We start from the raw sequence: 22,202 nt of genomic DNA, 5'->3' as shown, positions 1-22,202 counted from the left end.
TAAGGTTATTATTATTATTATTATTATTATTATTATTATTATTATTATTATTATTATTATTATTAACAGATGCTTTAAAAAAATGGCAGATATTAGTTTGATCCCTTTGTCTGTTTGTGGATATTGTGTATGCTCATTATAGTCGCATACAAAATATCCACTACACGGACAGCGCCGTGGATTTCACACATTCATGATTTCAGGCACCGCCCGGTGAGGACGCGTGGTAACTGAAATCGAGCGCACACAGAGAAGGATTCGCGTGTCCTGCAGGTGAATTCAATTAGGAAATGAAGCGAGAAATAAGAGATGTGTTAACAGTTCCGCAAGCCATTTGACAAAGAAAAACAAACAAACAAAAAAATAAGTTTTTTTTAAGTTCTTATTCATTCTTTTCATCAGCGAACAAGGAGCCAGCTCTACCGGTCAGTAGAACATGTAGTCAAAGTTAGTTAATAAGTTTGTTTTTGGTAGTTTTGTGCTGTTCTCCTAATGTGTTGAATTCATAACTAGGTTTGCATATACATATCAAACCTACTCATCTGTCATAGCCTAAAGCAAGAAAAAAAAAATAATAATAATAATAATGAAGCATGGCAATATCAGACTTTGTCCTTTAGGCAAGATTTTAATTGAATAAATCTAAATGTTGTACACGTGTAACAACTAAAGGTGATTGCAAGCTGACATGAAAAGAGCATGTTTTGGTTCCAGGCTCTTTTTTGGCATGATTAAAAAAACAAGGTAAGAAATGTATACAATGTAATTCCAAATTGCTATTATAATTCAACAAAACAAAAGTGCAGTCAGATTTTTACATGTTTTTTTGTTTTTTTACACTTTAATTCACCACTATTGTGCTTTAACTAAACTGGGCTTTTGAGCTGATACGCAGTAGTGACCAGAGGGAAGCAGCTTTGTTTGGAGTGATGTTTTGTCTGTAATTTAAGTTCTACTATAAGACTGGAATCTTAAAACCTTGTCTGATTGGGATATAAATTGTGGCTTAGAGGCATGAAAACTGATTACACAGATTTATTGTATATCTTCAAGGGACACTATATATTAAGTGGATGACAGCAGTTGTGATTCTCCCATGATTCATTCAATACATTTATTTTGGGCTGTGGTGTGTAATAGCAAAAACTAAAATCACATACAATACACCAGGCTATCACACACCAAAACAAATGGGATATCATTTTGGTGCTGAATCTTGAGTGTCCTTATATATATTTATCTGCTTTTTTGTGTTTTGATTAATTAAATTGATCTTCAGGCCTACTAGATAATGAAATATGCGTAAACAAAAACTTTTTTTTGTGTTTTTTACATCAAAATACAATCATCTTTTCTTCCTGTAAATCAAAATATGACTTGTGCTAAACGTAGCAAGTACCAAACAATTTCAACCGATACCACCTTAATCCATCAAATCAATCTGCATCTTTGAGCGACAAGGGCCGTGTTCGTGGAGCCACAGTCCTCTGTAGCTCTGTATCACGCTACGTTCTAAGACTGCCCACTTTTTAACAGGCCAATCAAATGTGGAGGACTAACTGGACACTGCTCAAATATTCCGTCTCAATTGGGAATACTCAGAGTTCAAAAGCTGAAGGAGCTCTAACTTCCGTCTCATTGGGACTTTCAAGTTCATTGTCTTGACCAACATTCCAAAAGTTACAGATATTCAATACATTTTTTAAAACAATCGCGAGTAAAAGACAAGTGTCAAACTAAGCAGGAACTTGAGGATATTTTTGAATCATCTTCTTGTTGTTAAGAACTCACATGTCGGAAGGTGTCGGTTGTTCTTAGTGGTACCCTGTTGGTCTCATTCCTCCTCAACTGTGATTGGATGGCTGGTTAAAAAGTGACAATGGCCGTGTTCACAGGCACCACATGGGCCACTTGTGGTTTGTACATGCTTGTCTCAGGTTTATGGAGTGTGTGTGTATGTTATGTATATGTATATATATATATATATATATATATATATATACAGTACCAGTCAAAAGTTTGGACACACCTTCTCATTCAACTACTTTGAAGAATCTAAAATCTAAAACATATTCTGGTTTGTTGAGCATTTGTTTGTTTACCACATAATTCCATATGTGTTCCTTCATAGTTTGGATGTCTTCAATATTAATCTACAATGTAGAAAAATAAAGAAAAACCATTGAATGAGAAGGTGTGTCCAAACTTTTGACTGGTACTGTGTATATATATATAAAAAAAATGTCATTTTGGTACATATTTACAATTCGCCCAAAAATGTTTTGGGTTCAGGCAACAGAAATCAGTGATCAGGAACAAGCCAGGAAGAAAACTCTGGTTTGGGTTAAAAAAAAAAAGAAGCTCAGCTTTGGTTCGGGGCTGGGGTTAAGATTTTCCCCATCAGTTGACATTTTGCTGTTAGCAAAATAACTGTGATAATATGAGCCAGTCTCCCTCTGAGCACTGTGTGAACATCTGCTGCTTTTTTAGACTTTGGCTGAAAAAAATGCAGTATTGAGTTTCATATTAATCTTTGCTCTGCGCTGAACGGTCAGGCAAAGTGTAACAGAGACAGGAGACGGAAGGTTGTAATCCCTACTGATTCCCAGCACACCTTAACAGGACTGAGTAAAGCCGGAGATCATAGAGATTACCTCGGCTGAACTGTAAATTGAACTCAGACAGACGCACACACACACACACACGTTGACCTGAATTGTACTGTTCTTAGTTAATTAAAGGATTCAGTAATTATCTGATTGTTAAATAGGGGACACATTGTCTTCACGTAGTGCTGTGAGGTTTGTGTCACATGGGGTATCGGGACTGATGCCTTCTAACTGGAGCAGCAGGATGGAGGTTGGAAACAATAGCTGGTATCTCATTTGGTAAGACAGTCTTAGAGCCAGATGGTAAGCAGGGTAATCTCGTTAAGGGATTGACCAATGATTGGCTTTGGAAAGGCTAATACCAGGTCTATGCAATCAACACAAAATGCTTTGAAACAGCCATTGTGAATCCTGAACCCAACTTTATCTGAGTCCTGGCAGTATGTAAAGCTGAAGTTGCAGATGAACTTGTACTGTGCGTCGTTGTGTGTTTGAGAGTAAACAGAAATGATGTCTTCAATCATTTTAAACGCACCCAATTTGACCAAAGCATGTTACATAAGTGCTTCTTTATGGTATATCACTGTAAACACACAACTAGGAAAAAGTCTGTTATTCAAAATGATGTATACTATGATTTATTTTGATTAATGCAAGAGATGTAACAGATTAGGATATATTTTTTATTTTTTTAAAACTGTCACATCGTGTCTCCTCAAAATTGCCAATATGTGATCTAAGCGCCACGGGCTGGTAGAATTGTTCAGTGCCAGACAGAGCAGTGAACTATAGAACCTCTATTCTTTCTGCAATTTTTAAAAAATGTTTTGCCTTCATTTAAAGTCGCATATCAACAAAGTCCAATATTCACTCTCCTTTTATCTCTCCGGTTAAGGGTCTCCAATAACCAGCTAAGTGCTTCATCTTGTTCACCATCTAGTGGATAACTATGTCTGTCAGCCGTTGCTGGGGAGACACTGAGCGTTGGGTTCTGTCAGGGCCCGACGCTCCGTGGAGCTGAGGGGAACCACAGAGTCAGCTGCTGCCTCCACAGTCATATTGATTTCACTTGATATAGCCAAGCCTTCCCCTCGCCTTTTGAATTAGCTCTCGCACTTCTGTGAATGTGTTGTGTCCTTTGTGTGTGTGTGTGTGTGTGTGTGTGTGTGTGTGTGTGTGTGTGTGTGTGTGTGTGTGTGTGTGTGTGTGTGTGTGTGTGTGTGTGTGTGTGTGTGTGTGTGTATTTGTCGGAGCACAATGTTGGCACTGTGGAGATTTTCAATTATGAGTAGCTGTGCTGGAAGAATAAGCAGTAAAACTATTGGCTAACCATTTGTATCATTTGCAATTAGTGTAAGAACTAAAGCTTGATTTTCTGTCTCTCCTTCTCTCTCTTTCTCTCTCTCTCTCTCTCACCCCTTGGTTTAATTGGCTTTTCAGTGTAAAAATGTGAAAAAGTCACTAAGACGGCGGCAGCTTTCCATTTAAACAGATTATGGATGGAACAGTTACCAGTCAGGGCCAAATAGCCCTTTGTAATCCTCACAGAGGACATTTAATTAACTGGCCTTCTTTGCTATTCTCTCTCTCTCCCTCCCTCCCTCCCTCCCTTTCTCTCGCCCTCTTTTCCCCTGCCTTGCTTGCTTATTTTCTCCCACTCTAAATATTTCTGTCTTTTTCTTTTTCTTTTTCTCTGTCTCATTTTTTTTGTAAATCTCAATCCATTTCTCACCTTTTCAGACGTGTGACTGCGTATAGGACACACCTGCATGTGCTCACAGACACGCCAAGAGTGCAGGTGTTGTCAGGTTTAATAAAACTCTTCTTCAGAGGCTGAAAGACGGGAATAGTTTGTGCCGCATGTTAATGCTAAATGGGAGAAGGAGAGAAAGAGAAGAGGGGGGTGCAGTGAAAGGAGAGGAGTTCCACATTATGCCTTCAGTACTGTCAGCACAATGTAGAGCAGGAGGGGGAGAGAGAGAGATTGAGAAAATGAGGTAGCAGAGAGTTAGAAAGGTGCTGATTGGGGTCATGAGAGGAGAGTGAAGTGGGGGGGGGGATTCATCAGCTGTTCGCTGAGTGCCTCCCTATACACAAACACATGTACGCTCACGTGTACATGCATGTGTTTACAAATCATGTCTCACCTACACGTGTATTTTCCTAGACGTTCACGGACAACATGAAAAAAACAACGTGTGGTATTTGTTTGACGGACATCATAGAAGCAGTCGGAGAGTTATTTGTCCTTGTAGTGCGATTGTGTCTATGTACCTATTGCTCAGGTTTCCATGATCAACTGTGTACCCTTGGTATGTTGATTATGTGCTGAGGATGTGTACTCTGCAGTAAATTGGTGCACTATATATTATTTGTATTAGTTTTTTTTCTTTTTTCGACAGAGATTATTAAGTAAAATGAATCGAACGAGCTATTGGCAATGATAACTGGAACTCAAATTCACGCTTCCGTTTGGGGGTCACGGTGCGGTATGTTTGTCTGTAATCTGAACGTAGTGCAAGCTGCCTGAATGCTGTGGGGAGAAGGGTCAACGTGCAGTCTGATTTCGTTTCATTCCTCTGATTGACACATCTGGTTATTCTGTCGTAACTTGAATGTTTGATCATAACATCCCATCATTCAAACCTTAAGCACAGAATGTGTTAGGAGGAGCACACAGAGCTTAAACTCATTCTGCACAAATGTTCTTAGCCTAAATGGAAATGAAGAACAAGGTGTACGTTCTCAAATAAGGAAGAACAGGCACTTAATGCACAGGAGCAAAATGCTTTATTCATAATAAAAATATGTGATTGGTGATTCAATATTCAGGCTAAAATCAGACAGATCTTCTCAATGTTTGATCTTCATCAGGCGATGTCGAATGGTTATGTTTCGGCGTATCGATTCCAGTTCTTAACGGATCTTTATTCCGATTCTTCAACAGGGGTCAAAACAGATCACATGCTTATTTTGCAGAAGAAAAAAAGGAAAAAACTTTACAAAATGTTATTGAATTATATTCCTTTATTGATTGAATAGTATGAGTCACATCTGTCTGCTTTTTCGCTTTGGTTGTAGTTCTGATTTGGTGCAATTTCAGATGTCTTAACAGTTCTTATATCACCGGGTTTGAAGGCCGGTGGGGTGGACAGAATTTAGTGTAAGGGAATGTGTACATCCATTAACTGTATAGCTAAATGTGGAATTAATCCACTTAACAACTTACGTTCTTAACCCACACAGTTTTATGTATTTGGCCCCTGGTCAACTTGGAACTTATTCATTGTCTGCGTTTCTACGACCAGTGAATATCTGGGGTTTACACCACAAAGTCTGGGGCCATACTGTACTTGATTAAAAAATAAATAATAATATTGCATATGTAATATCCTGCATTGTAAAATCGTGGGTTGCATATGCTTAGAAATCAGGTGTTAAATGAAACAGAACTTTAATAGTGATCTGTCTAAATGTTGGTTATTCAAGTCACATAAGGTTCAGCTGATGTATTCCACAGATTGCTACATTTAAGTTATTTAAGGACCTTTTGAAACCTATTCCATTATTTTTTTCTATGCGTACAGACATCTCTCAACGTGTATACAAGTGGGCTATATCAAGATATACATCACTAAAATGTTCTTTATGTAATTATATTCTGTGTTATAGTGTTAATAATCTGTTAATTAATTTGAGATATATTTTGTAGATAAGAACCAGAAATAACAGGATTGTAATGTCTGTTTTTAGCTAATCCAGTAAATCCATGAATACCCAACAAATCAACATAACTTATTTCTTAACATTGATCCAAAAATCCTTTAAATCCATTTCTGCCGTGAAGCAGCCTTCTAATTGATTTTTCAACAGTGGCCGCAATGGACTCGTAAAACCAGAGGAGAGCTGAATCACTGTAGTGTCACTAATGATACACATCTGTATTGCAGCTGTATGTGAAATGTCATAAACAAAAAGAAAAATAATTCTACCTGACCACAAACAGGCCATGAGCAATTTAAACAGTTAGCATACCGTTTATTTTCCTATTGACAGGTTGAGAGCTGATGTATAGGATAGGAAATGCTGCTTAGTGAAGGTTCTGCCTCTTCTGTTGGCATGTATTCATTGTGACATGGTGCTGTCTTTTATAGTTATTTGTCCTCCTGCGTTCGTCCACACAGTTCTTTAAATAAAAAAAGGCTCCGTAAACAACAAACAGTGTATAAGCTATTGTTTTTAAAGGCAATTCAATTATTTTATAGCCGTTTTCCACACAGTTATCTTTTAAAGCATCCCTTGCCCCTTTTTAGTAAGATGGAACTAAGTGAAATAAAGTTTAAAATCTAGCATTTTGTAAAAAATTCACTTGTCTTCCAAAGGCCTTATATCATCGATCATGAACATATGAATAAAGTTCCACCCGCTGTAGTTCCCTCAAGGGGCAATTTAATAAGCTCTCTCCATGAGTAACAATTGGAGCTCTGCTTAAATTCAGAATTAGCAATATCAAGAGAGATGACATCGTTAAATACTTACACCCTGGTGGCTTGATAGTCTCATGTCATTACTGGTGATCCATAAAAGCACATATAACATATATGTATATATATATATATATATATATATATATATAGCTAAGAACTATATATAAATATAAAAATATAAGCTAAGAACCTCACAGCTTATAGACCAACATGATTCTGGCCTCTGGGTGTATCTGATCATTATGGTGATGACAGCATATGGATGCTTTGCTGGTGGTGAGCTGCGTCCCCACTGTGAGCAGTATTCTGGTCTTTTTCTTAACAGGGGATGATTCTTGTGCCTCGGTGACTTTAGATGTAGATGTTGCTCAGTTTCTCTGAGCTCCAGAAGGAATTGCAGCTACTCCTTTGCCGTTATTCTTTTGAGCTTTTGTATATATTTGTGTATTATATTGATACCTATTGTTCTTAATGTATCGTAACGACGTGTCCTCATTCAACGGCTTGTATGATATCTTAAAAAAGTTACTACTCCTTTTATCTTGCGTTTTTCTACTAAAATCCAGCAACACGTGTCAAATTCCGTTGCTTACATGTATACAGTCTTTTCAAAATAAACTTCCGTCGTCACAGGAAACGACTTACTTAGGTTTATGCAACAAAACGTATAAGTAAGGCTTTCGCAAAAGATTGTAGTTTGGGTAAAAATAACTACGTAACTTAAATGCTGAAGTAACTTAACAAATATAGCAACTTTGACTTCTTGTGTCACGTTGGGCACTAAGAACATTCTCATGGGTGATAACCTTTAGTTCTGGAAGTGCGCAGCCACTTTACATTGTTTGCATCTGTCCTTACCTGTCACTGTAGCTGGACTGTTGAGCAACAAACAAAAACAGAAGCATGAGGAGTTGGCCCAAGTCCTCATCCTGTGGATCATTTTTGGAATATCCCTGCTTTGGGTACTCGTCTAAGTAGCATTATATATTTATTCATGACTGACATTGAATTAATGCTAAACTAAATGTTAACCAGTATCCATAAAACTTTTTTTTTTTTAATACAAAAATCCCAAATAGGATATTAATAAGGAATAGTAATCTGAAATTGTGTATCCACATTTATTCTCTGTTATCGTTATAGAGTGCACAGAGTATAGAGATGGATGGAGTGTTTGTAGACTGTGTATATGAGGCGCTGTCCTTGGTGCTGAAACACAGTGGAGGAGGCAGAACGTCTCCTCTTTTAGGCCTTTGTGTTAGCATAGGCTACATTCTATTTATTTATTTATTAATTGTTTATAAGCTTACACATGGGCAAATTAGTTTTTATGTGCTTTTATTGTTTTTTTTATTTGATGTGATTACTGCAAATTCTGTAGCTGTTTTTCGTTTGAATGAAAAAGGAAACTCTTTGAAATTCCATCATCTCCATTTAGATAATAATCGCACAGTGCACAACACAACAGGACGCTCTGCGTGTGAAGACATTACGGCAGCAGGGGTTTGTGCTCCGACACGACCTGCCAAAAAAATCTAACGTTTTCTAGCAGCTGGTTATCTGAGTGAGATCTGCTTCTCTTACTGACTGACTGACATAGAAGGTGAGAGGCGCCCAATGCTCTTAAAGAGAAGGAGGTTCTACATTGACTCTCTCTCTCTCTCTCTCTCTCTCTCTCTCTCTCTCTCTCTCTCTCTCTCTCTCTCTCTCTCTCTCTCTCTCTCTCTCTCTCTCAGTGTATATGCATGCATTGCATCTGCATCAGTCTCCTCCGTATACTTTTTATATTTGACCTGAAATGAATATTTCAGGTCAAATATATATAACAGCTGCTGCTAATCCGTGGCGGTGTTCACATCCATATGTGGAGAGTCCTCACACACTGTTAGTTTTACTTTCAATTACTGATTTTGAAGGAGAAGGCAAAGATGCCGCTGAATGCCATGTTCATTAACATCCGCCAAGAGATTCTTCCATTTTCAGTTAGACATCTTAGAGGGCTTTCTACACTGGCAGGTAAATGTTTCTACCAAACTATGCTGAGTCTCTACCGCGATTTGGTGTCTTTTGCGGGTGCTTTGACACAGACAGCAGAGGACAGAAGCAGAGTTTGACACACACACACACACACACACACACACACACACACACACACACACACACACACACACACACACACACACACACACACACACACTCTACCTGATGGGGTTTTAAGCATGTCTGAAAAGTGTAACAAAACTGACCGGCTTTCTGCGGTGTTCCTAGTTTCGCCGCACTGCTTACCATTCGGAACAATCGGCTGTTCTGCTAAACTACAGCTACCGTGGCAATATTTACAAGGAGTAAACTAACCTTTGAAACAAAACAACAATTGACGAGAAGGAGGACCAAACAAAACAAAGAGAGGCCTCTTCTTTGAGTTTGTAATAAACCCCAATCATCTCAATGGAAAATGTACTGAAACAAATGTGACACAAAAAGCAATTTATTATTTCAGCCGGTAAAATATATTCTTGGCCGGTGGACCTTTTGTGAGTCCAAAAGTTAATTTCAGACACTTCATGTGTTCCAAATCAATGACAGACTGTGTTAAAGGTTTTAAGATAAAATGGGTGTAATAAGTGATGTTGCAGGCCGTAAAACACTGTTGAGTTTCACAGCTCATTTGCTGTACAAGAGACAATCCACATGATTCTGCAAGACGCAGCAGGGTGGACATTTTGCTGTCTGTCAGATCAAACCGCTGTAGACGGCAGTGCCTCCATTCAACGTTTTTAGAAACTGTTCAAAGCTTGAGAAAGGGGGGGGGGGGGGGGTGTCTTATTTAATCCACGGAGTGAGGCCTAGACAAGATTCAAGGTCTATGCCCTGTAAAACCATCCTCTCAACTTGCTGTAGTGTAGACAGATATTTTCAACAAATTACAGGAAAGAACCCCTTCCACTAGAGCCAGAACTCCCTAAATCTTTTATTAGGGACGTTTTAAACCCATAACCGGATGTTTGCAAGGATCTGTGTCAAAGAATGACCTCAAGTATGTAGTCAGTTGGGGAGATCTTGCCCCAGCGTAGGAGTTACTTCTTGCCTGGAGTCAGATGTAAATCCATTTTTGGCTTCATAGTAGGCTACTATCCCTGTCTTTTACAATAATTTGACAATGAATTTAGAATGAAGAACAACAGTAGATTTATTTCTTGTACCTCAGCTTTCCTGAAAGATCAATAAAAGAAACTCTTTATGCAGAAATACATTACCGCTGGGGATTGAGTGACAGCAGTTACCCAGAGGTGAGACAGTGAAGCTGTGTAAGATATCCAAGTTGATTTTCAAACTCGCCATTTAGCAGTACAGTTGAATATTGAGTTTTTCCTTTTACCTTTCCTTTCTAGTTTTGAACAGATTTGAAGGCTAACTGAGAGGTCAACTACGGTGAAACTGGTAGCATTGACAGGAAGCGTTTTACAAGCAACGTTACGTAAACCTTTGTGGTGAGAATCAAGAGCTGAAGTCTGAAGTGTTTGAGGTTGTCTTATAGGCATGGCTATAAACACAAAAATATGAATATGAAATGTGACAAAGGAAGAAACGGTAAGTCCACAAGTATGGCCTACATCAAAGAAACCAGTAAAAGATCATTAAGGTAGCAGCTTCTCTACATAATGGTATGCAGAAAGAAGTTTTTCAGCAACTCGAGTCAACAAGTTGAACTTAAGCGCTTTCCATCTATGTCATTGTTACTTCTTCAATAGAACCAAACAAGAATGGTATTTTCAATTTTGGAGTTCATCTATGTAAAAGTAATGGAAATATAAACGTGCAAGTCAAGGAGGTGTAGAAGATGTTTTTTAGCTCTTATCTTTATTCAATTTCATCTTTGTGTGTTCTGCCATTCTTGTTTAACAGTAACCTCTGTGTTGACGGAGACTTTTTTCATTATGTATCCTGACTTAATTAAGTGTCTGCCCTTTAGCTCTGTGTTGAGGGAAGCTTCTTTACATCAATTAACAGATCCCTGTGAGTAAAACCTTTGATTTAGTGTGAAGACGAGCCCAGGCCAGCTCTGTGAGAAGTCACACATTGACTAAAGTGTGAGTTGAGTCTCTCAGACCCAAGTAGCACCCTGGGACCAAAAAGGAATGCATGTCTTGGGGGCTGATAGCTTGAATATCCCCCTTCCTTTCTGAGAATATAAGCTTAGCCCGGCCCCAACCTTTTAGTTTAGCCTGTAATGTCGTGTAACACTGTATATAATCCTGGCCATAGAGACAGACGGCTTTGTTGTGATCCTCTGCCCCCACCACACAGTGAATAAAATTCATCTGAAGCAGCCATAGAATTGGACCTGAAATACTTTTTCGTGCATCAGTGTGGATCGGTACACTGCAATTCAAAAGTTTTGAATCTCGTGCCACAAAAGCTCGATTCTGTCGGGATGGCCTTTCATGCTTTTAGGGTGTAGAAAGTCCTCTTTTGCAAATAGATGTTATTTTGTATGAGGGGTTTGTTTTGTACATGGAAAACAAAACGCTGTATAATAGTTCAACCAGACTGACAACCGAGACAAAGATCCCTCTGAATAAGAGCTTTACTTTAGTTAGGGAAGTGGGTTGCACACAAAGAAAGCTGGGGGTCCTCCCCCCGTAAAGAAAGTGATAAGAATGATATTTACTGCATTTTCTACATACATTAGGGACCATGGTAACCATTACAAAATCCAGGAATAACCCACATCTTTAGTGAACATCACATGGTGAGTTTTTCAATAACTGATATATGAAAAGACCTTTATGTTTTTGAAGAACATGACTGACAGATCTTTGGTACATTATTATGGCACTATTTATAGATGCGTGTCATTTGCAACACTATGCTACAATTTCAAGGTAGGCTGCTACTTGTGCTTCACGTGACTATTTCCATTTTATGCCACTTTTTTACTTCTGCTCTACCTTATTTCAAATCACATAACTCCATGTGTTGCGATTTAACTTTTGTGATAAACTGTGTTTTAAAAAAAAGCGTACTTTGTGTAAAAAAATCTTCTACTTCTTAAGAAAAATAAAACTATTTGAAAAGCCTTTTGGATCAGCTTGAAAACAAAGCTTGCATTTTTCTGAGCTCATGAAAAGTTGACTTGTCCATGGGCTGAACTATAGTCAATCTGGCTTTTGAGCACTTTTTTGTACCTTGCCAGGGGATCAATCCACCGGTCTTCCCATCAGTCGCCCCTATTGAATTAAACCTTGTTTGGCGAGACTTGTAGCTCTTCGTTGCCATGTCACAAAACTGCATGGTGAAATATGTTTCATGAAAAATGTATTTTGACATGGGCTTTTGAGGTATTACAAATATGGTTCTAATGAGTCCACAGAAGTCTGCATGCTACTCACGGTCCAGGTTATGGATGGGTCAAAAATCACTGGTTTTCAACCACGAGTGTGTTGTGGCATCCCATGTGAAACAAGAACATTTGTTGCCTGGACATATTCAAAAAGTAGATTTGTTGCCTAAACCTTTGTTTACCATCATGCAGTCATTTAAAGCCAAACCATCGTGTTTTTTTTTCTAAATCTAACCAAGTAGTTTTGTTTCATAAACCTGACAAAATAGTTTTGTAGCATTTTTTTTTTTGTTGGTATTTTGATTTCTATTTACAGTTTCAGTCCTTTGACAATCATCCCAGAGGAAAACTATTGCCTTAGAAAGGTGACGGAGAGTGCAGTTCAGCTGTGTGGGAAGGTCATTTTGAAGGAGACAGGGTTGCTTATCATCTCTTTATACCACCTAAAGTCACAACAGCAGCTCTGTCTCCAGTATAAATAAAGTTCTACATTTAGCTTCCAGTTGTAAACAAATCTTTAACAGTGACACCCAGGATGAGTCCAAGGTCATGCTGGATGATAACCCCTTTGAGATTTCAGGGGTATTGAGCATTCTAATTTATCTCACAAATACACTCCCATGTTTTATATTCCTCGTTATTTCTTGACCTAAAGATGCCACTCAAGTCAAGTGCTTTAGCTTTACTGAAAGGGATAAATAGAAGAGATATTTTTCCAATAGTTATTGACTACTTCCACTTATTTTGCTCTCTACACTAACCTTGAAAGCTTGAAGGGGAACACAGAACTGGAACGATTAATTGATTAGCTGATCGACAGAAAATCACTCTTCAAACAATTTGAGCATCAAATAATCGTTTCATTCATTGAAACATGATACACACTTGGCTAGATTTCTTTGGGTTTTGGACTTTTTACAAAAATTACAAAAATTACAAAAAAAACAAAGAGTGGACACTGAACAGGCAGAGAAGCAAAGCTCAACAGCAGCACCGTGTAAAACACTTGGCTGTGGCCATAACGGACAAAGAAAGACACACATTACAGTAATAATTTACTACACATAACATATATTACATTCTAATTAATACATTGTCGATTTCCTCATACTTTAAATGTCATCCAAAAAAAAGGAAACGTCATAACGGTCAGTGTTGGATTTCTTATGGTCAGATCTGAAAAGAAAGTGTGACAAATACCAAATAGTGCAGTAAGAAAAAAGCAGACATTTTGATGTATCTAAAAAGATCATTAGATGTTGCATTGAATTGCAAAAATGACTGAAATGAAGTCGGCCCTGTTTTAATTGTTTCCACCTGTAATTCTAAATGTCTGCTGTGAAAGGTCTTTCATCATTTGTGAAGATTTTTTTTTTTTCGTCTTCCAAAGGCAGAAACAGAAAAACGTTGCAAGCCTTTTTGCAATAAAAAATGTAATACTTATCCATTCTTTGACCACAATTTGCAATCATAACATAGTTAACATGAACAAAAAGCAGGAAACGCGGCCATACATGATTCATTAGGGTTGTTTATGCAGAGGGCTTAAGGACTTTACACATACTCTAACAAGAAAGCGCCGTGTGAAAATGAATATGTAGCAATGCTTGGACTTGCAACCTACTGGCAAAATGAGGTTGCTGGGCATGGAGCAGCCTTCTGTAGCATTATTAGTAATGGCAGGTCCCACTTATTTTCGAGGAATTGCAACATAGCATTGGATCCAGTGAGATGCATTAGTGTGAGGGATTGCAGTAGCACCAAGCCTTACCTCCCAATGGTCCTTTATTAGCCACTAATCCACTGATGATCGTTATTAGTGTGTGTGTGTGTGTGTGTGTGTGTGTGTGTGTGTGTGTGTGTGTGTGTGTGTGTGTGTGTGTGTGTGTGTGTGTGTGTGTGTGTGTGTGTGTGTGTGTGTGTGTGTGTGTGTGAGATGCATTTTGGCATAGAGCTCTGTATATTAGCCCAGTGATTTATTATCTGGGTAATGCCATCCCTTCTTCCCCAAAGCTGCATTGTCCTTTTGCCAATTAATTCTGAATCTGTTACGACCACAGGGAGGGAGGGAGACAGAGACAGGGGGTGATATACACACACACACACACTTACAATACATTGGTTGAACCCCAGAGTCAAGTGCAGTGCTATATTTTTTAGTAAGATGTGGCTAGTTAATTTCGCTCTCGTGTCTTCTTCTGATGTCCGCTTATGCTTTTCTTTCTAACGTTCCCTCGCTCCCCCTCTCCTCTAATGCCATTGATTTATGCAATGGCCTCCTCGCTGTTTTCTCCTTTTCTTTCTCTTCTTAATTCTTCCATCTTCCACTTTTCATTGTTCTGCTGTTTCTATAACAACCGTGGGGTCATATCTCAGCTTCTGTGTTTCACTCCTAATCCTGTTCATGTGACAGTCAACTAGACATTTGGCACAATGATGAATTGATCAGAATTTCGTGGTCATCAACACACGGTTTTGGCCATAACTCAACAATATATATATACGCTAATATGGCTTATATGATAGAATAGTGAAGTAATGAAAGGTCGGTGTCAGCTTCACTATGAGAGGAACGCTTCTCTAATATTATAATACAAACTAAATAAGAGTAGCCTGATGTTTTTGTGCAACTGGTCAGAAATATTGTCTTTAAACACGATTAATAGACAATACAAAAAAAATAAAAAATAAGCTGCACAGCATATGGTTGTTGATTTAGAATTTGAATGTCATGGGATTGCAGGGTAAAGGCGAATAATTGAAGCTGTGTTGACAACCTGATCCATACCAAACCATGGTGAACGTTAAAATGGCGTTGTCACTCTCCTTGGTGCATAGCAATATACCTCTTTGATTCTAAAACTTTTATTTTTTATTTTTTATTATAAATAAAATGTAATTGTGAAAGTTTAAGCAACCACCACGTCCTGCGCTGATGGCTTTGTACAATCTCCTCTCTATCCGCGTTTCCTCATTAACTGTCCGGTCACAAACAAGAGCCATTTCCTCCTCTTGCTACTTGTGTTTATTGTTACAGCCAGAGAAGGTAAAATATTTAAAATAATCAGCTTCTGGACTTCAGCCATCAGAAAATAAATGTAGCACGACTACAGGGATACCAGTTTGTTATATCTTCTGTATGAGAATAATTATTTTTTATTTTTCAATCAGGTACCACCAACACTGACACCCCATAGAGCAGTTCTCTGGCTCGAGCCCTGAAAGTACACTGTTGCTCCCCTGCTGCGATCAGCACACACTGCTGTGCAGCATCGTGTGTGTGTGTGTGAGTGTGTGAGTGTGTGAGTGTGTGAGTGAGTGAGTGAGTGAGAGAGTGTGTGTGGGTGGACTGATAAGGTGTGTGTGGGACCTTAGTGTGCTTACCCAGTGTCAGTATGATTGCTGTTTACACGGGTGCAGACAGCACATCACTGATGATAATTGCTAGTTGAGATGCAGAGATGGCCTCCTCTCAGTTTCTTCTTGTTGTTTGTTGTCCATATGACACATTCAGGAGAGAAATACATGCAGTTGAATGGAAAACAGCATAACTGATTAAGAACAGGTGAGAAAAGAAATACTGGATGACTTTAGCATGGCTACCACCACATACTGTTTATTTTTTTTTATTGTTTGTTTTTGTTTTTGTATTGCGAAAAAAACAACATCTTTAGAAAAATGTAGTATCACAAAAGTTAGAAATTTTTGTCCTAATACCTTTTTGCAATACTTGTACTTTTCTTAAAGGTGCTGAATAAAGAATTAAGAGCAAATATTTTGCCTTCCAATGTCCAAACCATGGCAATAAGGCTGACAGAGCTAGTAGTGTTAACCTGTGTGGTAATTGTTAGCTGAAACAGGCGCAAGAGAGAGCTAGCCAGTTTGGCATGCTCTAACATACACTAACATGCACACATGACCAGCCTGTCTATAAACCAAGCACCCAGAAACTCAGATTACAACCAGGCGGAGACCTCCGGATTCGGAAATTTACATTCTCTCTACCGACCAGCAGGGGGCAACTCCTGCGATTTGCAAAAAGAGGTCCAATTGTATGGAAGTCTATGAGAAAATGACTCTACTTCTCTCTACTTCTTGATTTATTCCCTCAGCAAACATGGTAAACATGAGTTTATGGTCTCAATGTCTAGTTTCAAGTCCTCTTCACTACAGCATGATGTTCATTTATTAAATGATGTTCATTTAGAGTGAAATATTTTGAATATACAAAACATATGCTTCAGGGTGAGGCTACCTAGTGTTTGACAGGTTGCTAGCACTACCAGAGACGTATACAGCGCCTCTATGCTCTGAATGTCGCACAGAAAACCTTGAATCTTTTGTTGCGCTAAAGGGCTGTTCCACCTCATCACTGCATCTTTTAACGGCAGGAGTACCGAGTGCACCAATGCTTTGCTTTGTGTAGTAGGCAGCATATCTAGAGCAACCAATGATTCTTTTAATTGAAAATGAATCTGCCATTTATTTTCTCATTGGATTAGTTACTGGTTTAGTCCATGAAATGTGAAAATAATCACATCACAATGTCTTATCCTGTTTACAGTGATGTCTTCAAATTCCTGTTTTTTTTCCAACCAACAGTCCATAACCCAAAGATATTCAGTTTACTAGTTAGAAAGCCAGATCGTCCTCAAATGAAAGAAGCTAGTGGGAACGAATGTTTGTTTAAAAAAAAAAAGACAAACTATTTATTCGATTATAAAAAGAGTTAATAACAGTATTCTATAGTACTAATTTAATTTTTCTGTTGATTAGTCAATAGTTATGTGGCGTTATACCAGTTAATCATTTTAGCTTTTTGTTGCATCAATTGTTGCTTGTTGTGTCAAAGGTTTGGTTGTCTACATAGAAGTATTACTTTTATTATGCTACCTTACAAGTCCAGAATCCATGCATGGAGTAGGTTTTAGACTTGTGCAAACAGCTCTTCTCTTTTCTTTTATTGGCACCGGTTTGTATACATGTATTATTTAACTTTGAGCTGGCAACACTGCTACCTCAGCCGGCGAGTCTGTACTGGCTGCACTGTTTTCCTTGGCAGCACAGCAGGTTGGAGTGAAACACTAGTCGATTGTTGGCTGACTGTCACATGGTTTGCTCTGCTTGAAGAGTCTTTGGTCCGACAGAGAAGAACAGAGCAGCGATAGATAATAAACTTTCTAAGACCAAAGGGAATAAAATATGTCTTAGACTTTTACATTTGGAGTGAAATGAACGTAGCAAGCAAAACCTCATACGCTTTTTGTCTTAATATGTCAGCAGGCGATTCAGAGTGTCTCTGTGTAACAGGTGTGTGAAACATTCTTCTCAGATAAACCCCAAACTAAAACTGATAGGAACAAAGACGGCAGGCATGTTCTTTGTTGTGGGTTCCTGTAACCTATGCTAGGATATGATTTGTTACTAAAAAATGGCTGATGTAATGGTAGTGTATTTACCTAGCATAGCAATGCGGGACAAGGGCTATCGCAATACATGATTGTTATGATTATGGTGGCTCACGATAACAATTATGTTGTGATATCTCTTGAAAATCAAAAATATAAATAGCATTATCAATGAAATGTATCTTCAATTGTGTTGAATATTTTATCAATATTTTCTTATCTTCAAAAAAGGTATATCGCGTTTCCCAAAGTGGAAACCTCGACTGTTTCTACTGACCCTTCCAGCTTTCAAAAACATATTGTTTGATGAAATGTAACGGCACATGCAGCGTTGTGTTTGTACATTTGTCAGACAAGCTTTTTTCTTAACCAATACTAGGTGTGTCTCAGTGTTGCGTTCATCATGTTTTAAAAATAGTTCTTGACACGGTGTTATCAACCCTCTCTAAACTGCCCTCTTCCCTATTTCATCCATCTTCAGGTCCAGAGTGGTACTTGGTCAGTGTGGAGTTGACTGTGACGGATGTAAATGACAATATCCCAGAATGGTGCATGGTTCCTGCTCCCTACCTGGCTGTGGTTTCCCCTGATGCCCTTGCGGGCGAGCTGGTCTACGGGCTCCACGCTGAGGACGGGGATGAAGGCAACAACGGCGAAGTGGAGTACTTCCTGTCTGACGGTAGATCTTTTTCTACTTTTCTTTTGCATATCCTATTGTTTAACATTTTATTGGAAAAAAAACTATTTTTCAAATTCCTTTTGTCCTAATTTCTTACTTAAAGGTTAAGGTAGATGGGTGAGGACTCTAGGTAATATAATCGCTAATATAAGCATGTATAAGAGAGGGATCCCTTATGTATGTGCTTTTTGTGAGTTTAGTTTAGTACACACTGCATCCAGAACATATTTAGAGTTTACTAGAAATTATACTGAAGTTAGTATATACATATGAACGTAGACATTCACTATAGTTCTCAAAATGAGTTTAAATTACGTTAGTAGTTTGCTTGGTTTCAGATGAGTTTTTCAACATTGAAGTGTATAATACAGAGGCCATAAATGTGTCATGGTCAATACTTTTTTTCTAAATGTATCTCATGATGCGGAATCAAGTCTGTTTCTGTTGCTCCTTGAAACTTGAGCCTCTTTTAAGCCGGTTAATATTTCATGCGCACGTAGTTATTTTCCAGTGTAATTGAATTAATTTCTCCTCGACGCAGAAATAATTGCCTTTCTTATTGTTTGCCACGTAATGATTTCTTCTGCCCATTTTGGAAGCTGTTAAACCACTGTCTATCAAGAGACAGTCTTCCAATTTTCCCCGTGGGGGTGACAGAGAATGAATTGTCGCTAGAAATGTCAAGAAAAAACAGAACATATCGAGACTAAACTTTTTAGCCTTTTGAATGGATGTTGGTTTTATTGTTTTGTGAATGCAGGACTGGTTGTGACAGTAGGAAGCCCTCTATCACACAGGGTCAAACATTTGAACTAATACTCTAAATTACTATTACAAAAGTTATGAGAAGGCTTCTCCTACCCTGTTGTGTTACCTACTGTTAATGAATTATAACATCCCACTTGCCGTCTCTCCATTCTTTGCAATTCAATTCTCAAAGCCTTGGAAAACTGACCAGTCACATCTAGCGCTTTATCGTGGCACACTCGTTGCGCATTTACTGCATTTTTGATTTAAAGCTCCTACATATTATTGGATATCCAATGATTGTTTGCAAGGATGCATTAAAACCATAGACTGTATGTAAGAAGTGGAAATAGTCATGGTGACGTCACCCATTGGTGTGTGGGTGACGTCACCAAGTTCGGAGTCTTCGCCATCTTGAATTATGGCAGTTGCCATGTTGTTTTTTTCCCGCATGAACGGAGGTAACCATATTTAGAATGTGGAGCAGTGATATAAAGCCACCTTATATGGCTATGGTAGTTGCAGCGACCTCTCAATCACAGTAAGCCCGCCCTAAAGCATACTCCGTATTTATGGTCTATATATCGATTTATGGTCTATTTGACTAGTTCAAACTAGAGATTGAGACCATAAACTCATGTTTACAATGTTTACGGACAAAATAAATCAAGTGTGAGGTCATTTTCTCATAGACTTTAAAATCGGATTTATTTTTGCAAACAGAGGAGTCGCCCCCTGCTGGTGAGTAGAGAGAATGCAGATTTTAAGACCCTAGCGCTTTGGCTTCGCTCAGCAGAATTGAAGGTTGCCGCCCGATTGAAACCCAGATTATGGCCTTTGCGTTTGTGAGGGACTGGAAAACAAAGTTATGTTTATATATATATATTTAATAGAAATTGGTACTCCAGTCGGCTAGCATGTCGCTTCTCTCTGCAGGTGGCGATGGCCGTTTTGAAGTGGACAGGAAGAACGGGCAGGTCAGAACGACAGGCCTTCCCCTGCAGCGAGACAGGGAGTACCTGCTGACGGTGGTGGCTGCCGACCGGCTGGGCAGCCGCAGCGCCCTGTGGTTGTCTCGGTGGTGGCCGGAGCTCGGCCGCCACAGTTCGCCAACGCTTCCTTCACCATCGCCATACCGGAAAACACGCCTGAAGGACAGCCGTGAGTTTACACACACACACACACACACACACACACACACACACACACACACACACACACACACACACACACACACACACACACACACACACACACACACAGTGATTTAAAAAAAAAGAAGCCTTGTCCTGTGCATGGAATGACCTCCAGAATAGATATGTTGGCCTTGCAACACAAAATGAAGGGTTTTTCCTACCTCGATTGGATGAACACTTGGCAGATTCACACACATCTGTGCACACACACATTTCTCTCATTTCTCTAACACAGACATGACGCATAATATTTATTTTTAGTGCTAGCACATCTTCATGTTTTACACGCTGCAGATGATATGCAGCACACGAATAAAAGCACTGCCTTCAAGTATTGATCTACACACCCACAGTATGGCATTTTAATGCAGTGGTCCGTGAAGGATTTAACGCATGGCCTGAGATTGTAGTTTATTAGTGTGATGTATGTTAAAATATGCATGTCAAACACACACACACACACACACAAACACTCACACGGCTGCATGCCTTCACAAATTAAACTGCGTAGGCCTGTGTATCCTTACACACACAAGCACACGCGGCCTCGGGCCTGACTAAAGTGTTACAGTTATGACTAGTGTCCTTGGATTGGTGTCGTTATCACCCTCCAGCTTCTTTAATGTGACTGACACATTTGACAAACCAATAAAGTGGATATTCCAGTCTGTTGTTTAGCCTCATTTCATCAGGGGAGATGTGTCAGGTTTAGATGGCACGTCTAATAAATAACGAGCAACAACTCAACTCAGCTTTTTTCAGCTGTGTGCCCCCACCCCTACCCCCTCTTAGTGTACTCTACGTGGTGCTACTCTGGAGGGAGCTCCTTACAGAAATGTACTTGACTCCACTGTTCTTCTTCTTCTCTACTCTGGTCTTCACTTCGCTCTTAGATCATTTAGTCGGCGCTGTACTTCTCTGCTCTCCTTTTGCTCTACATGACTTTAAAGGAATAGTTCAGATTTTTGAAGTGGTCTTGTTTAAGGTAAATGGTAAATGGACTGTACTTGTATAGCGCTTTTCTAGTCTTCCGACCACTCAAAGCACTTTTTACATTACTAATCAATCACCCATTCACACCCATTCATACACTGATGACAGGAGCTACCATGCAAGGTGCCACCTGAACATCAGGACCCTAACTAACATTCATACACATACATACATACACCGCAGGAACAGCCTGCGGGAGCAATTTGGGGTTAAGTGTCTTGCCCAAGGACACATCGACATGGACTGCCGGAGCCAGGGATCGAACCGCCGATCCTCTGATTGGGGGACGACCCTGCTCTCCACTTATCTATAGTCAGTTTATCACGCCCCCCCAGTTTGGAGAAACAGAGCAGGTACACCAGCACAGGAGGAAAGCAATGAACTGCTGTTGACGGGAGCAGAACAACCTTCAGACAGCTAAAATAAAGTTTCTCCCAAACAATCAATATCACTTTAAGTGTATGTGGGGAACTTAAGCTGTTAAATCTGTCTCTGACCCCTGCCTCAATAGATTGTTTAGCTTTGTTGTGTAATGTTGTTGTAATAGGTGAGTTTTAAATTAACTAAAGTCAAACAAACAAACTGAGCTAGTTAAACATTAGTTTGATTATTTTTAATGCGATTTTGCATCCCTTTGACATTTCATATAGTAGATATATTAACTGGATTTGGACATGTATTTTTATAGCAGACACATTGATTTCAGCTGCATACCTGCCCTTCCTTACTTTATTACAGT

General features: G+C 39.0%; 1 protein-coding gene across 1 annotated transcript in view; it reads left to right on the top strand.

The window, feature by feature from the left end:
- The first annotated feature begins 236 nt into the window (after positions 1-236).
- si:ch211-186j3.6 (neural-cadherin) overlaps positions 237-22,202 on the top strand; it is a 238,052-nt gene continuing 216,086 nt past the window's right edge. The window contains 4 exon segments of the mRNA XM_054614523.1: positions 237-273; positions 18,330-18,527; positions 20,211-20,333; positions 20,336-20,435. Coding sequence (XP_054470498.1) covers positions 18,401-18,527; positions 20,211-20,333; positions 20,336-20,435 — 350 coding nt within the window. The 5' untranslated portion in view covers positions 237-273; positions 18,330-18,400.

The sequence above is a fragment of the Anoplopoma fimbria genome, chromosome 2 (assembly GCF_027596085.1).
Source record: "Anoplopoma fimbria isolate UVic2021 breed Golden Eagle Sablefish chromosome 2, Afim_UVic_2022, whole genome shotgun sequence".
Lineage (NCBI taxonomy): Eukaryota > Metazoa > Chordata > Actinopteri > Perciformes > Anoplopomatidae > Anoplopoma > Anoplopoma fimbria.
The sequence above is the reverse complement of the archived record's forward strand: the minus strand, read 5'-3'. Positions and strand labels throughout refer to the sequence as shown.